Source organism: Pezoporus flaviventris, unplaced genomic scaffold (assembly GCF_033815535.1).
Source record: "Pezoporus flaviventris isolate CSIRO_AGI_PZ_B2104156 unplaced genomic scaffold, CSIRO_AGI_Pfla_v1 ptg000036l, whole genome shotgun sequence".
Taxonomy (NCBI): Eukaryota; Metazoa; Chordata; class Aves; order Psittaciformes; family Psittacidae; genus Pezoporus; species Pezoporus flaviventris.
In genome coordinates, this window is record NW_026892584.1 from 43877824 (window position 1) to 43895636 (window position 17813).

General features: G+C 44.4%; 1 protein-coding gene and 1 long non-coding RNA gene across 4 annotated transcripts in view; one reads left to right on the forward strand and one right to left on the reverse strand.

Annotated features, from left to right (window-relative positions):
- Positions 1-4143, reverse strand: part of BRF1 (BRF1 RNA polymerase III transcription initiation factor subunit) — a 176123-nt gene extending 171980 nt beyond the window's left edge. For 2 of the 3 annotated variants that reach the window (XM_061464171.1, XM_061464169.1), the window contains exon 1: positions 3725-4143. In XM_061464171.1, the coding sequence (XP_061320155.1) occupies positions 3725-3911 (187 nt within the window). In that variant the 5' untranslated portion in view covers positions 3912-4143. The remainder of the gene's footprint in view (positions 1-3724) is intronic. The other variant, XM_061464170.1, reaches the window with a different exon arrangement.
- A 7908-nt stretch (positions 4144-12051) lies between these two features.
- Positions 12052-15397, forward strand: LOC133274813 (uncharacterized). The gene is made up of 3 exons (XR_009745289.1): positions 12052-12128; positions 12584-12734; positions 15276-15397. It is a non-coding gene; the product is annotated as an uncharacterized LOC133274813 (long non-coding RNA).
- Positions 15398-17813: the final 2416 nt, after the last annotated feature.

Sequence of the window (17813 nt, forward strand, 5' to 3'; positions counted from 1 at the left end):
AACCTCATTAACTCACCATTCACCTGTTTTGCAGATCATCAGCCCTGACTATATGGAGCTTTCACTGGCTACTCCTGAAGAAGGCTTATTATTTATTCCTATTCTATTTTCTTATAATTTGAGTAGTTACTCTGCTCTGTAAGGACTTTCCCTTATCCACAACAGCCCAGATTCTTCACAAGCTTCTTGTGAAGGATCTTGCTGACCTCCCTTCACAAATCCAACAGTCTGCTTTGTCCACTTACTGACTTCTTTAGAAGGCTCCAACAGATCTGCAAGGCATGCCACTTTGCCAAAAAAATACTTCACCCAAATTTACCTCTACAGCCTCCTGTTCCGTCCTTCACTGCTTCTACCCTCTGCCCAACAGACTGAACTAGCCTGCATTTCCTCAGACTTTCATGCATCAGCAAAGCTAAGCCTCTCACTCAGTTTCAAGCACAAGCCATGCTTTCTCAGCACACCAATGCTCAGCTGTTAGACCTGTCAAAACAATGGAAAGAAACAGACTCACACACCTGCTCTGGAAAACACTGGCTATACCAAACTTCTGAATGAAAGGCATCAGTGGTGAGACTGTGGCTCCCTACGCTAGATACATTGACAACTAAATGTAAATACTGCCTGGGAACACTTAACTGTGACCTTACACCTTCCTCCAGCCCTGAAGGAACAAAAGAAGGGATTTCCCATGGTTTATAGTGGGGTTGCTGGGCTTACTAGCAAGGACTTGGCATGCCCTAGACAGGCAACTTTGTATTAAAATAGAAAAGCGCAGGACTTTCTTCCTCCTTCAGCAAACAAATGCAAGATTCTGCATCCTTAACAGGCTGCTTGGGAAAATAAAATATTTCGCTAGATGTACCAAAGAGAAGTCAGTAACAGTTGACTTCAGTGCTTTCCATTCTCTTTTGCTTCTTTATGAAGATTAAATTATGAAGAAAGGGATCTATAACTATTTGACATATATAAACACACAAACAGAAGCCCTCGTGTATCTTGGGAGGGTTTGGGAATCTTGTTGCACATCCAGGGGCTCTGAACTCCACAAACACCAAGACTCCTATTCAACTGCCACCTGTGCAACAGAGAACCTGACAGCCCTCATACTTTGCAAAACCTAGACAAAAGTCTCCAAGTCACACAGCCCTACTGACCAACAGCCATGGTCTCAGAAACAGTAGCCTGAGCACCTCTGACACTGCAAACGCTCCACACATTAGGGCTGCCTGTGATCACCAGACTGCAGTCTGAGGAACCTGAGCCCAAGGTATTTCATACACAGGGGATCCCTCAGAGCCATAGACCTGAAGAGCTAACAGAGGACAGGAAAAGATGTTAAAAAGAGTTTGATGGGAACCTGCTTACACAATCAGAAGTCACTGAAAACTATGGCTTACCAGAAAATGCTTTCAGCGAGTACATGTTTTTTGACAATATAAATTCTGTCAGAAATTCTCTACCCAGCACAACATTCAGAGATACAAACTCTACCTTGCTTACACAAGAAAAGACTTTTCTCCCCATTCCCAAGGACTTAAATCAGTGTCATACAAGCATAATGGACAAGCACAGATCATGAAGACACTGTTATCACAGCACAAATACATCTTTTCAAACTGGCTTGCATCACTCAGTTCAAGTCAAGCAAAAAAAAAATATTCACAACAGAAGCATCTGTTTTCAAACATAAAGAATTATACCACCACAAACAACCCGTATCCAAACTTCCTTAAAATGTTTACTGTGAAACAGTACCTGCACTAACCCTTGCAGTAACTTAGTAAATTTACAAAGTGTTGTTTCGAAAGTCCTGCTCTATTGTTTCCACAAACAACACTTCACCAAAATACATACATTAATGCAAATGGGGACTTGCTAGAAAATCAGAGTAGGAAGATTTTCACACATGGTGAAGTCCCTGCAACCACACCTTGTGCAGCCAGATAAAGCCAGTATAAGCATGCTAGAGTGTGCTCCCATTTCCACTTTTACTCACCCACCTATCCCCACTGAGCTTATCTGTCTCCGTGGGTGCTAGAATTGTTTTTTTTGTATAGTAAGGCAACTATCTAGCTATACAAAATCCAAGAATTACTGCACTATCCATAAAAAAAAATATTAGCCAACAGCAGCATCTCAGGACTTGCACAGAAGGGAAAGGGTTCCTTAAAGGAACTTAGGAAAGTACCATGCAATTCATCTAGAAGAAGAAAAAGCCAGAGTATGGTGCAGCTCTCTCTTTTCCTTTTATTTTTTTTTTTTTGTAGGGTAAAGGCATCCCAAAATGTACTCTAGCTTGCACGCCATCTGTCCTGCGTAGTTTTGGGTGGGAGGTAAAAAGCAGTACAAGCCCTTAAAAAAGTACCCTTCACTTTTCCTGTGGTGATGTGGAGGCTACAAGAGCTGCTCATAAGCTATAAAAATAAAATAAAATAACACCAGCACCTTGAGTTGGAAGACACAAATAGCATCAGACAAAGCCTAGTCTACAATAAACTCCTGAACTCCAAAATCTAGTGCTGCCCTCCCCATCACAACTCTTCTGTCTTCACCACAGCCATACAATCCATCAGTCCCCCTTGTTTCACTGCTAAGTTCCTTCCCGTTTCTTCTTTATGCTTCTTTCTCCTTATATACAGTGCCCACATCAGTTTTCCTTCTCTCTCCTTCCAAACCCAATGCCCACTTCACATGGCCTTCTTCCAGGCACACAGGCCTTATCCTCCAGGGCATTCACACAAACACCCCTACCTACCTATTTACAGAAGATGCCTCTTGACCCTTCCAGCCTCCTTCTCCACCACCCCACCCCTGTGCTTCCACATACTCCCTCTACCCAACTCTCCTGGCCTCTACTCCAAATAATTTCATGTATCTCCCCAGTCTCTCCATACAGAGCCCAAAGCCTTCTCTCATATACCCCCCCCCCCCCCAAAGCAGGCAGAGCTCCAGTCCCTCATGCACCTCCTCCCATCACCTAAAGCATCTCTCCCATCTTTTTCCTCAGTCATCCCAGACTCCTCCCAACCCAGTTCCTGCCTCATCTTGCACAGCACACTGTCCTCCCCATGCACTGACTGTCCTATTTCCACTTCGTGCAGCACTATCCCACATGCACAGAAGGGAAAGGGTCCCTTAAAGGAACTTAGTTCCACCATCCTTGACACTATTTTGCACAATACTCTTGTCCCCCCCACACTTTTGCACAACACTCTATCCCCCATGCACCAATCCCTTTACACAGCACCTTTTTCTCTATGCACTATCCTTACCCCTCAGCACCTTACCCCATGCACCATCCCCATAGCCTCACCCTCCGGCTCAGCACCCTCGTGCCTTGTCCCTGCCCCCAATAGCCGACAGCACCCTCACCCCGCTGCACTGTCCCTGTCCTTCATACCCCTTACAGCATCACTCTCCCTCATGCACTGTCCCTGTCCTTCATACCCCTTACAGCATCACTCTCCCTCATGCACTGTCCCTGTCCTTCATACCCCTTACAGCATCACTCTCCCTCATGCACTGTCCCTGTCCTTCATACCCCTTACAGCATCCGTCTCCCTCATGCACTGTCCCGTCCCCCACCACTCTCTCCCCTATCCCCAACATCCTCCCTACATACACTGCCCTCTACCCTCTCCCAGCAGCCTCTCCCCACGCGCAAGCCTCACACCCCCCTGCCCGGTGCACGTGCGCCCCACCCCGCCCCCCCGGCTCTCACCGTCCAGCGACACGAACTGTCCCACGGCGGAGGAGCCGCCGCCGCTGTTCTCCACGAACTGCACCTCGGAGACGATGATGTTGTCCTCCAGCACCGAGCCGCAGCCCGTGCACACAGCATCCCCGCGCGCCGCGTCCACCTCGATCTCTGAGCAGCCGCAGGCGGCGCACACCCGGCCGCCCGGCATATTGCCCAGCGCCTCTAGGCCGAGGCCGGACCCCGGCCGCGCCGCTACCAACGGCGCCTCCCCGCCGCTACCACCGCCCGGCCGGCACGACGCGCGGTAACCCGGCCCCGGCGAAGGCCTCACACTCCGGGACCGGCAGGGGGAGGAGCGCGGCGGCGGCAGCCGTCGCCCGCTCTCGCGAGACTTCGTCTGCCGCTCCCCACCCGTCTGAGCAGCCCCGCCTTCACCTCCGGTGGGGGAGAGGCGGGTGGGTTGGCTGGTTGTGTGTGTTTGGGGGGGGGGGGGGGGTAATGCTTCTAGCGTGTGGAGGGCGGCTTCTCCGTGGGCTTTGGAGTTCCCTTCTCCATCTCCCGCTGAACGACTGCAGACTGTGTCTGCATTCCCGCAGTCCGAACGTAACTGATGGGAGCAGTCCGGTGAACGAGGCGAGACTCGGCACCGCACCGGGAGTCAAAAGGCTCGGAGCGATTAGAGGACTCACGGGGAGGTCCGGCCCGTTAGGCCCTTCCTTTCCCCTTGGGGCAGGCATGGCTGTTACCGAACCGCCTCCTGCGGCCCGGGCGCTGGGGCCTGTAAGGGCATCGCTGAGCTCTTGAGGACTGGCTGAGGGGGAGGGAAGGCGCTCTGCGAGTCAGATCTTGGGGAAAGAAACCATGGATGGCTCTGGAGGTTCTTCCTGAGGAGCCGCTGCGGCCCCGCTCTCAGGAGGATCGTTGTATTTGTATTCTTCGTTCTAAACGGCTGTGCTGCCAGTGGTGAGTATCTACTGGCACCAGGGCACACAATTCGGTCTTCACAGCTCGGCAAAATGGAAAATGGGGCCCACGGTGTTTCAGGCTAAGTGATGTGTCTTGTGCTTATGACAGAACATGATACTCCAATTTTTTTACCAGAATTCGTTCATTAAACTATCAGCTTCTTGCCTAACGTTATGTACGTTATTAAATTCATGCCATGGTTTCTATATGCTAAACCAAGGGTGATAACACTTCCTTTTCTACCAATCTTTGTCGTTCCTCCCAGTATAGGTGGATTTGATCTGTGGGGGAAAAGAGTATTGCTAACAAATGAAACTTGCACTGTGGCTGAGTGGTACATTATTTTTGACACCCTGTAAAGCCTATAGTGATTAAAAGTTGTGCAAAAATGCATGGCATACGGTGAAAAATGTGGGCTTCGTGTTCTCATCTTCCATATGCCAATTCCTTTGTTCCCTGAAAGTAAAATTGGGGCTATAGCGCTCTGAACTTGCATTTCAAAAGTATAACATTTGTTATGCTTCAAAAAATGATTAATTCATCAACTTTCATCAATCATTCTGTAATACATGGGTGAGAGGTTTTGTGAGGCATAATGAATCTCTTTCAGTAAAGCACTTCTAGATCTGCATGCCAATGTTGTAGTATTAGTCTGATGCTTTGTAACCTTTTGAGTTATTTGTTCCTGAATCAAAAAACTGAAATTTTCATCCAAGGTTACTGCTCACTTTAGCACTTAACCCATATGTAATAAATTAGCACGCCATGCCGCAGATAGGAAGGAAACTGAGCAGAAAAAGTGTTGTAGCTGGACGTTTGCATAGACTTTCATCTGTTGGTGTTCGAAATACACAAGTTAATTAATGCAGAAACAAAAACTTTCATACAAACCATTTTGTGAGTCTCTGAAACTCACCACTGTCAGCATCAGTCTCCCACCAAATAACTCAGATGCAGCCAAGCAGCACATACAGACCTCTACAACTGACCAGATACATGGTACAAAATCATAGAATCATACAATAGTTAGGGTTGGAAAGGACCTTAAGATCATCCAGTTCCAACCCCCCTGCCATGGGCAGGGACACCTCACACTAAACCGTGTCACCCAAGGGTCTGTCCAACCAGGCCTTCAACTCCACCAGGGATGGAGCACTCACAACTTCCTTGGGCAACCTATTCCAGTGCCTCACCACCCTTACAGTAAAGAACTCCCTCCTTATATCCAATCTAAACTTCCCCTGTTTAAGTTTTAACCCATTATACCTTGTCCTATCACTACTGTCCCTAATGAATAGTCCATCCCCAGCACCCCTATAGCTCCCTTCAGATACTGGAAGGCTGCTATGAGGTCTCCACGCAGCCTTCTCTTCTCCAGGCTGAAGAGCCGCAACTTTCTAAGCCTGTCTTCATACAGGAGGTGCTCCAGTCCCCTGATCATCCTCGTGGCCCTCCTCTGGACTTGTTCCAACAGTTCCATGTCCTTTTTATGTTGAGGACACCAGAACTGCACACAATACTCCAGGTGAGGTCTCATGAGAGCAGAGTAGAGGGGCAGGATCACCTCCTTCGACCTACTGGTCACGCTCCTTTTGATGCAGCCCAGGATATGGTTGGCTTTCTGGGCTGCGAGCGCACACTGAAGCTGGCTCATGTTCATTTTCTCATCAACCAACACCCCCAAGTCCTCTGCAGGGCTGCTCTGAATTTCTTCTCTGCCCAGGCTGTAGCTGTTCCTGGGATTGCTCCGACCCAGGTATAGGACTTACACTTGGCATGGTTAAACTTCATGGGGTTGGCATCAGCCCACCTCACAAGCGTGTCAAGGTCCCTCTGGATGGCATTCCTTTCTTCCAGCATTATCAACCGAACCACACAGCTTGGTGTCATCAGCAAACTTGCTGAGGGCACACTCAATCCCACTGTCCATGTCAGCGACAAAGATGTTGAACAAGACCCGTCCCAACACCGATCCCTGAGGGACACCACTCGTTACTGGTCTCCAGCCGGACATTGAGCCATTGACCACAACTCTTTGTGTGCGGCCATCCAGCCAGTTCTTTATCCACCGAGTGGTCCATCCATCAAATTGATGTCTCTCCAATTTAGAGACAAGGATGTCGTGTGGGACAGTGTTGAACGCTTTACACAAGTCCAGGTAGATGACGTCAACTGCTCTACCCCTGTCCATCAGTTCTGTAGCCCCATCATAGAAGGCCACCAAATTGGTCAGGCAGGATTTCCCCTTAGTGAAGCCATGCTGGCTGTCACCAAGCACCTTGTTGATTTTCATGTGCCTTAGCATGCCTTCCAGGAGAATCTGCTCCAAGATTTTGCCAGGCACAGGGGTGAGACTGACTGGTCTGTAATTCCCTGGGTCATCCATTTTCCCCTTCTTGAAAATGGGGGTTATATTTCCCTTTTTCCAGTCATCGGGAACTTCACCTGACTGCCATGATTTTTCAAATATGATGGCCAGCGGCTTAGCAACTTCATTCACCAGCTCCTTCAGGACCCGCAAATGGATTTCATCAGGTCCCATGGATTTCATCAGGTCCCATGGACTTGTGCATGTTCAGGTTCTTAAGACGGTCTCGAACCAGATCCTCTCCTACAGTGGGCCCAAGGTCTTCATTTTCACAGTCCCTGCATCTGCCTTCCAAGTCTTGGATGGTGTGGTCAGAGCCTTTGCCAGTGAAGACTGAGGCAAAGAAGTCATTAAGAACCTCAGCCTTCTCCAAATACAGGGTAGCCAGTTCTCCTGATAGCTTCCTGAGGGGGCCCACGTTGTCCCTAGTCTGTCTTTTATTTGCAATTTAGCTATAGAATCCCTTCCTGCTATCTTTCACATTCCTGGCCAAGTTTAATTCTAACTGGGCCTTAGCTTTCCTAACCTGGTCCCTAGCTTCCCAGACAACATCTCTGTATTCTTCCCAGGCTGCCTGTCCCTGCTTCCACTTTTTATAAGCCTCTTTTTTCCTTCAAATTTTCCTCAGCAGCTCCTTATCCATCCAAGGAGGTCTCCTGGCCCTCCTGATGCACTTCCTTCTGGTTGGGATGCGACACTCCTGAGCTTGTAGCAGGTGATGCTTGAATATCAGCCAAGAGTCTTGGGCCCCCCCTGCCCTCTAGGGCTATATCCCATGGAACCTTCCGAAGCAGGTTCCTGAAGAGGCCAGAGTCTGCTCTCTTGAAGCCCAGGGCAGTGAGCTTGCTGCACGCTCTTCTCACTGTCCTGAGGATCTCGAACTCGACCATCTCATGATTGCTGCATCCAAGGCTGCCCTGGAGAGTCACATTTCCAACGAGCCCTTCCGTGTTGGCGAGCATGAGGTCAAGCATGGCACCTCTCCTTGTCAGCTCCTCTATCACTTGCAGAAGGAAGTTGTCTTCCACACAATCGAGGAACCTCCTGGATTGCTTGTGCCGGGCCGTACCGTCCCTCCAACATATATCAGGGTAGCTGAAGTCCCCCATGAGAACAAGGGCCTGTGACCATGAGGCTGTTCCTATCTGTCTATAGAGTGCTTCATCCGCAGGTTCTCCTTGATCAGGCGGTCTGTAACAGATCCCCACAGTAATGTCTCTCATCGCTGTTCTCCCTTTAACCCTGACCCACAAACTCTCTGTTAACTGCTCAACTGTCCCCAGACAGAGTTCCATACTCTCCAGCCTATCCCTAACATAAATAGCAACTCCCCCTCCCCGCCTGCCAGGCCTGTCTTTTCTAAAGAGCCTGTGACCTTCCATTCCAACACTCCAGCCATAGGAGCCATCCCACCATGTTTCTGTGATGCCTATCATATCATAAAATTCATTTGCTGTAGCACATTTAGAGGCATGTTGGGGTACATACTAAAGCTGTATTGGTCCATCCAGAAAGCTGAGCATCTCCTAGCCATGAAATTATGTCACATGCCTAAAAATGTTCAGGTTCTGGGATTCTGCAAAAGGAAAATAACATCATAATGGAGATCGTGTCACTATATACCCTGTTGGGCTGCTTTCTTAACTGTCCTTTCTCTTCTGTTCTCAGAGATGTATTTGTGAAAAATAGGAACTTTTGGTTTCTCAGATTCATTCTGCTTCTGGAGTTTGTTTCCTTCCTAAAGTTTCGCTTGCTGCTGGTAAGGTACTGAGTGCCACAGCAGCCAAGTGATCTCACAAAATTAGACACTGTGTGGATAATACCAGAGGAAAATTATATCCCTGATAAAAATATTTTTAGCAATAAGAGGAGAAAACTCATGAAATAAATACATTTTCTTTCTCAGCAAAGTCCCTTGAATATCAGAAGTTTTTAATTAACAACTGTCAACGCAGATAAGCTGCAGCCTTGCATACCATGCCCCTGCCAGCAGCCAGCATGAATGTAAGATATCCTGCAGCAATCAGTTTGAAAATACCTGCTCATTAAAAAGCCTCTTTTTAGCCCACATCGGTAAAGACTAATGTAGTCCTGATCCTTGAGGACTTAAGTTTTACGTCCCTTGCAAGATTATTGGTGTTTTGCTTGTTTTAAGCATTCTAAGTCTTTTCTGGGAGTCCCAAACAAGTTTGGAGTTTTTCACTCTGTGAGCAGCAGAGGGCCCTAGTGAGAGTTTGACACAGCTGTTGTGCCAAAAAGCTCATTTAATGCCGTACTGAAGAAGGGAGTGTGTTTTAATTTTTATCTTCGTATAAGGTGAGATTAGTGCTGATGACAAAAAATGGGTTTCCAGTCCTGAAGACTGAAGTCTTTTGCCTCCCACTCATGCAAGCTTTCTTCTACAATACCCTTTAAATATTTCAAACATTCTGTAGGATCATTTTCTACCAGCCAAAACGTTAAGTCATTTTCTGCCTCTGTGAGATCTTTGTTCTTTCTGTTTGCAAGAGGGTTTAAACTTTTTTTCACCAATAATATTCAGTGTTCTGAATGAATAAGGTGCAACTCAGTTCACTAAGGTTAACAAAATAATAATCGTTCATAAATTGTCTGAAGCCTGAGAGTAAGAGCTGATCAATTAAAAAATTGTATTGACTAAACCCCATTCCCTGCAGTAATTTGCCTTTTTTTATTAAAGGGAGGAAAGGATCTGTTTGCCATTTCACCTGTTCTCATATTTTATACCTTCTATTCTCATTACTGTGACAAAAAGTGATGAATCAGGATGTCTGTTAGCCCACACCAACCAATTTCCTTCCTGCTGTGCCTGCAGAAACCCCAAATATAAGCCACCCGTGTGTGTGCATGTTTGACATCCAGTTGTTGAGGTTTCAAAGAGAGGAACTGTTCTCATTTGCTTCAAAACTAGATTTTTTTTTTTTTCTTTTTTCCACTGCTTATACAACATTCAGAAGAATGCAGATGGCTTGTACAAATCCCATTCTGGCATGTGAGGGAATCCCACTCTGCTCCCACAAATGCTGAACATCACAGCAGGGAATGTACTAGAGCAAGCTGATGACACATTACCTTACTTTCACAAGAGATGATCCTCTTCTATAAATATAATGTTTTGAAGCAGATGCTTAAGTGTCATGTGACAGAAAAGCCAGAGACTCTCTGGCTTTTTGGTCATATCAAAAGCATCTGGTTACAGAGCCTCCCAATGCTCCAGCCCATGTGGGAAATATTTTCAGCTAGAGGCCTAAAGTTTAATCCCTTGGTTTGATCAACTGCTGAGAGCATCCTCAGCTCTCTAGCATTTCAGCTGGAATTGCTCCTCTTAAAATCAAGTCTTAAGAGCATTGATAAAATCTCTCAAGAAGTTTGAAAATGCACATAGCTTGGGACAAAACACAAGCAGGGGAAGCCGCCTTTGGTTTTGCACTGTCCAAGAAAAGGCATAAACTATGCATTCAACCTGAAAATTTGCACACGGATCCTTTGGAGATGAAGTCGTAGGGATACTAGATAGAGGGAGAAACGAAGGATTTCGAAATGGATTAGCCCTATAAGGTAATAGCAAGTGGATACTGCTTTTTCTTTCTGCGCCAGTCCAAATGAATTTGGCAACACTAGTGATGAACACGAGGGGGCACCCAAGGAAAAGGAAATCGTACAGGAGCTGCAATGTTCCCGCAGATTAGGCTAATTATTTCCTGGCATTACTTTCATGACGTTCATCAATAAATGGTCACTTAAAAAGCTTTGGGAGGAACATTCTTAGAAGAAAAGGTCTTGGCATCTATTAAACCATGTAGTAAACCTGCTTAGCAAACGACCTTATCCTTGCTGTTCAGAGACAGCACTTGGCAGCTGAGCCTCGATTTCTGAGTAAGTGGCAGAGACCCCATGGCCTTCCCACATACCTTGCCAGGATCTGTGCCTGGTACGATTCTTAATGTGAGGACAGCAGCAAGCACACACACTGTAGGTTAGAAAATCCACCAAGAAAGTCCAAGGATATCGAATACAAAGATGCAGAAACCACCGCCAGTCGGGGAAGTCTCTCATCAGCAAATCCCTGGGACCTCTGAACAGCTATTCTGTTCTGAGCACCTCCCCCAGCCAGCACACCACTTGAAGATGCGTGGCTGATCAGCGAGTGCTTTTAGGAAGGACGTAAGCAAGGTAAAAATAGATATGCGTTTCTAGAAATCTGCAACTTAAGGATTTCATAAGCTGAAGGCTCATACACACTAGCAGACTTTTTGTCTAGTTTTTGATCTGTGTATGCTTTCAAGATCCACAACACCCAGTGGTTTGGGGTATATCACAATTCAGTTGGGTAGCAAGTGAAAAAGATTTAAAATGGCCTGAACATTTCAGTTGGCAATTCTGAGTTCTTGGGCTATAAGGAGTGGTGAATAGTTGTTCCCTTCACACTTCTTTCATGTCAGTTAGGATTTTTTACGCCTGCTTTACAGCTTCTCTCAATCGCAATCACTTCACAAGAGCAATTCTTCCTCCAGATAAGTAATGCAATGGACACAAAAATAATCTGTTCAGGAAAGTCATTTAAGAGGAAACCTTTTTTAATTAAGCATTGGTTATATTCTGCACCAAATAACTAAAGCCTTCCATCACTTGGGGATGTAAGCAGAGGACAATATTCCTGTGAAAACACAACTCCTTTTGTCTGCACCTCTCTGGTTGGTTCAAACATTAACGAACTAGTCACCATCAGAAAAACAGTCAGCTAGCTGCCTATTTAGGCAACAGTCTGTGTACCTAGAATTGAACTGAAATGAGAAAATGCCTCATTACAAGTGCCATTTTTATGTGCATGCTTGATGTGTGGATACTTAGGAACAAACACATTTTCTATATAGACTGAAGATGAGGCTTTCAGTAAATGTTAATGTTCACATGCAAAGGAAGAAAACAGGGACATTACACTGTATGGATCTGCACGCTTAAATGCAGAACACACATCTTGCTGACAGTTCCCACTTTTTTTTTTCAAAATTTGGAACTGTAAGCCAGAAATTCAGACCAGTGAGTGGGAAGCTGTAGAAGCCATTCAAAAAAGTAAGTATGAGTCTCCTTTACTTTGGAATAATAAGTTTTGAAAAGCAGTTGCACAATGGTGGATTATCCACTTAGCATCAAGCTAAATTCATTGCAGTTAAAAAATAATGCTGTATAGTATGTAAAGTACTTAAGATAGTGTTGGCCATTTACAAATTATACCTAACATGTCATAAAGAGGATTAGGAGAAAAGATAGTCTCTTAAACAAGAGTTCCCTAGCTACATTAGAACAAGATATTTAAAATCCTGCTGTCACCAGGTGGTATTAATGGTCCCATACTCTTTAATGGCATTTCATAGGCAGAAGTCTGCCATAATCAGAATGACTGCGCTAGCATCAAAGAAGAATATGCCAGTCAAGTGTTATTTAAGACCACGAAACGTCTGTGTGTCAACATAGACTCAGAAGTGGGTATTCATGTATGATAATGTCACAACTCCTTTGGCCATCAGGGACCCCTTTCAAACTGAAAGCCATGGAGATAAAAGGGAACATTGCTGCAGCCAGACATAACCCTCTGCCTTTGCCAGGACAGAAGAAAGGCTGGAAGCAGAGAAAGGAACACAGTGTCCTCCTTATACAACCCCTTAACACCAGGAAAAGGTATGGTAGAGCAAAGCAGCTTGAGTAAGTAAGGGCTGGCCTGTGGGTGAGGCTAGTTCCCTCCTGTTCGTCTCGTAAAAGACATCAAAGAATTGTCCTTTCAATGAGCTGTGTGTCATTGCCAGCTTTTCTTCTGAGGGAGTCCCAGTACAAGTATGCCCAAGTTAACCCAGTGCTAAAGAAACCATCAGTTAGTACTGCAAGTTTTTGTTCACTTCTCAAAGCTAAATAGAAACAGGTTAAATAGAAACAACACTAGCAAAGTCACAGTATAATCCTTTCCTGTCCCTGGAGAATTTTCAAGAATTTGGCAGATTTCCTAGTTTGAATTAGTTGGAATAAATTAGATGACTAACATTTTTTTGAGGGCAGCCATAAAAAATGCTTGGAGTAAATCAAGCTGTTTCATGCCAGTAATTTGAGTTAGCCTAAATTACAAAAGAAAAGAAAATCACTCAAACAATTTAAATATTTTGTTTAAATGTGAAGTTTTCAAAAGGGTGAATCTGCCACAGTTTTCAACATGAGATATTTATAATCAGTTTAGGTATCAGTGAGTGCATCATTCATTTATTTTTATTTTATTTAAAAAAAAGTTCAGGAGAAAAATTCTAGTGCTGTGCATGCCACGCCTTTCCTTCCCTGCTCTCACCTCAAGATAGAAAGTCTCTTTCACACCTCCTGAAGGAAACTAGCATCCGTCCCTAAAGGACTAAAGCTTGCCAACATCTCTTCATAAAAAAAGGCCACATCATTAGTGCAAAGGGGGAATGCTGTCACCTTGGCCATGTCAATCTCTGCTTTTTCTCTCTTCTGTATTTTACAGTGCACCCTCTTAAATGGAAACCAGGAGCTGCACCACTGATGGTCTGAGTGAAGGACAGGTCTGGAAATCAGCACCACCCTGAGAGGGTAAGTCGGTTCACATCTATTAGCCCTCTGTTTCAAGGCACTGCAGATTCAGACTGTCACCTGTCCCCTGTCACCTGTCACCATTAAAATCACAATTTTTAGCTGTTCTTCCCTATCTCATGAGATAAACATGTATTTTTTTCAGTAAATTAAAATTGGAAGTCTGATATAACAATATGCCAGTAAGATCTGGAGCCTTTGGCTTGCCCTTCCATTGTCTGTGCTTCAATCAGTCAGCTCACACCAAGATTATAAAAAACCTGACCCAGGAGTTTACAGTCTGAAGCCCAAATTGAACAGAACAGTCAGCAGGTTATGTATTCCACTGAACAATGAGGTCTTCAGTCCCTTTTTGAACCAGTTTTCATTACATGAGTTAGTTATGCTTGTAGCATATTGCTGAGAATGACACAAAACCATTGTTTTTGAAATGAGTACAGTAAACAACAATGTTGTCAACACTGCAGGTTGTTAGTAGAAGTATTTCAGAGGCCTCTAAGCATGTTCAATTCCACACCCACATGCATTCAGCATTTCAGAAAATGTTAAGCTTAACTACCATATGATTTCCTTTGGAAGAAAAAGCTAGAAGAGGGTGTTCATGGTTTGCCTATGATATTTTACATATATAGAGCCCCTACTGAAAGGTGAAATTCCATTGAATAGAAATTATGTCCAAAAGATAATAAAATCATAGTGTTGGCATTTCTAACAAATATCCTGTCCTTCCTTCACAGTCTATCCCATGCTAAGCAGTAACAGTAGAACTTTTTTCCTAATAAAGCTTTAGAGCTACTACTGTGACTTCTCATCCGTGCTACAGAAATACTATCCAGATGACCAAACATTTTGTAATGAAACAAGCTGCAACAAATATCCAGCTGAAACAGCAGTTTAGTGGGCTCAGAGCAAAACCAAACTATTTTTATGGCATATAAAATTATGAAGAGCCTTTCCCAATATATACTATGACTAAGAATCATCAGCCTGTACAGCAATGACAATTTAGACACTCCCTCTGTGGTCACCTTTCATTTGCAACCATCATGTCTGCTGAAAACAGGATGAGAAATTGCAGATTAAAAGTGAGATTTTTATCAGCTTTCCCAGGCAGAACAAGGTTAGGAAAGATGAGAAAGAGAAAACTTCCTGTCATAGTTTAAGGAATGAATGAGCAACTAATAAACATTCTAATGTAAAAAGTGCATATATCCTGCTAACAAATTTTCCTCTGAATAACAGAGCTGAAAGGTTTTTGTTTGGGTTTGGTTTTGTGAGTTTTTTTCAAAGAGTAAATCCCACAGCTATATTATAGGAATAATGAAGAAAAATTGAGCGATGTCCACACAAAGTTTGATCTGGGAAATCACAAGGCAAATGTTCTTTTTCCAGTCCAGAAATAAAATTCTAACTTGCTGATTTAGGTTCCCTCTAAGCCATTTTTCAGTCAGTGGTAACACAAACAGCATTGGCCTGGGTTCCAATTCTCTTAAAATCCAGATGAACCTTGAACAGCATTGCTGAAATCCTGCGAGTCCCAGAGAGAAAGCCAGGCTAGGGAGGTACCATTCACTCATCCAATTCCACTAAGTATCTCATACATTGTTTTCAACCTGCTATTTACCACAGGACCATGATCCATCAGACTCTCCCACTGTCCACAACACTGTCACTTTGGCCCTTCACTGTCACATAATCCTACTTGTGCTAGAAAAGGTGCCTGAGAGACCCAAATGACAAGAACTAGCCAACCCTGAAGGAGGTCTGGAAGAGCAGCACAGCATTCATCAGGCTGTTAGCAGATATAGCACCCTCCAACTGTGGAGTCTTCTGGGGTAAGCTTCATCAGAATGGGAATCTTAATGTAAAAGAATGATTACTGCTGGGTTCTTCCAGCCCAGCAGGCCAGAACAGGTAAATACCTACTATCTCAGCATTCCAGCAACTATTAGAAATACCCACAGAGATTTCAATCATGCTTAATAATTAAAAGTAAGGAAGGGAGTTTCAGGTATTGTGTTAATCAACAGATGCTAAAGGAATATGACCTTCCTCAGAGGCAAAGTCTGGCATGGCAGCCAATTTTTTCCATGACACATACTAGAAAGCACAGAAACACAATCAGCAAGATGGTTTCCTTGCTTCAAGATACAGTATTTCACCAAATGAGTCACCAATAGATGCTTCAGATATTCCTATGCTAAAACTAGGATATGTCATATGTATAAAATCTACTCTTGCCCCATAAACTGCCTGTGATAGCTTTATCCAAATACTAACCTAGAGAATGTCTGGTATGTTCAGACTGATGTAAAAAGCCTGGATTTTATATTCATGATCCCAGTTTATCAGCAGATGTCATGGGAATGGACTTGTTTCAATGCTGATTTCAATAATTAAGGATCTGTTAGCTGAAGAAGCCAAGATGTCATCAGAAGTACATGCTTCCATTGCTTCAGTAGAGGGAAAACATGTTTTTGTCAGACTGCATATGAGTACACAAAAAAGAGTTCATGTCAGAAGTTGTTAAATACAGAAGGAAAAACATTGATTAGTACATGCAAGGAGAAGTATAGAAAAGAGCTGTTGTGAGTGCTCTAATGACTAAGATAAGGGTCTGGGATTCAGGAAAACTGGATTGAATTGCAGGCTCTAACACAAACTTTCTTTATGACCTTGGGCTACCCATGAGATATTGCTGGCCCCAAGTTATCTAGCTATATAATGGAGATACAGTAACCCTTTTTTGGCCACCTCTCACATGTTGTTACACACAGACATAGACTGAGAGAAACATTTCTTTGACCATGAAGGAAGGGAAGGATGAGGTGGAAGAATCCACTCAAAGATGAATGTGACTGGATTCAAGAAACAAGCAAAGCACAGGTTTGGCAAGCTTGGGGCAGAAGGAGAGGCTTCTTCCATGCAGATGGCATGGTGGTGATCTGGTGGGACAGGCATGGCTGTTGAGCTGTCAAAGACATCAGCACTGTAGGGAGGAAAGACCTGCCTGGGAGGAAGGCAGATCGAGAGAAGGGGAAGTTTTCAAGAGACCTCACATCAGGGAGTTACTGATGAACAGAGAAGCCCACAGATCTTTCAGCAAGCAGACTAAAAATGACAGTAGGGGGCATTTAAATATACAGCCAGGTCTTCATGCCTGGCACACACTCAATGGATTTGTCCGACTAGCTTTTTCCATTGTGATTGCGAAAGAATCATGTTCATAGCAATGACAGCTAAAGCCTCATACCATCAGCCAAGCAACTTCTGCCACACAGCATCCCTTCGTGCAGGGACCTGGAATCAGACCTACTGCTCAAAGCACTCTCTTTTGGATATAAGCTGTGTTTCTGTTAGGAGGGTTTGCCAAAACAGATACGCTGGCAAAGCAGCTGGGGTTGTCAAAGCCGAAGTCATCTCCTTTTACTTCAAGTCAGAGCTACACCGATTTGCACCAGAGAAACAGCTGGCTCTGAAACCAAAATAGCTCATTAGTCAAGAGCATATTCCAAGACTTGAATCATCTTTAGCAAAGGAAAGGGGCTCAGTGTCAGTGAGTTTGACAGGCGACACGGGAAAGGCTAACTGACCTTTAGAAAGAATGTCAGCACAGGGAACCAAGGCCTAATCCTCACAAAGTCCTGAAGTATCACTCTTGTTGGTGCCAGAGAATTTGTTTCTCTCTGAATAGGCAGGCACAATTACTAACAGAGAATGCAAGTCCAGATGCTATGTGTGCCTTGTTTATTGCATAATATTATCAAGTAGGATTTTTAAAAACCATTAAAATGCCCTGCTCGAACAAATTGAACTTCCTTTTTCAGAGATCAGCCAAAAGCCCAGCTCATTTCTTTTATGTAGATATTAACTGAGTATGTTGCATCTGCTCTCTCCCTGTATCACCTCTTTCCTGAAAAGAGTAAGATGGCATGTTGTTGGACACAATTTCCCTTTTGCCAAACTAGAATACCATCTGAAGAATTTGCTAAGCACAGGATACCTCAGGAAGCAACTCTAAGAAGTACAGTACTAACAGCTTTGCCTCATAAGGATGAGAAGCTCTTGACATTCATAGATCTCCATATTTCCTATAAACCTACTGCATTACTTGTAAAATATTTTTAATTGCCTTGACAAAACCACTAAGCCTTTATGGGGATGCCT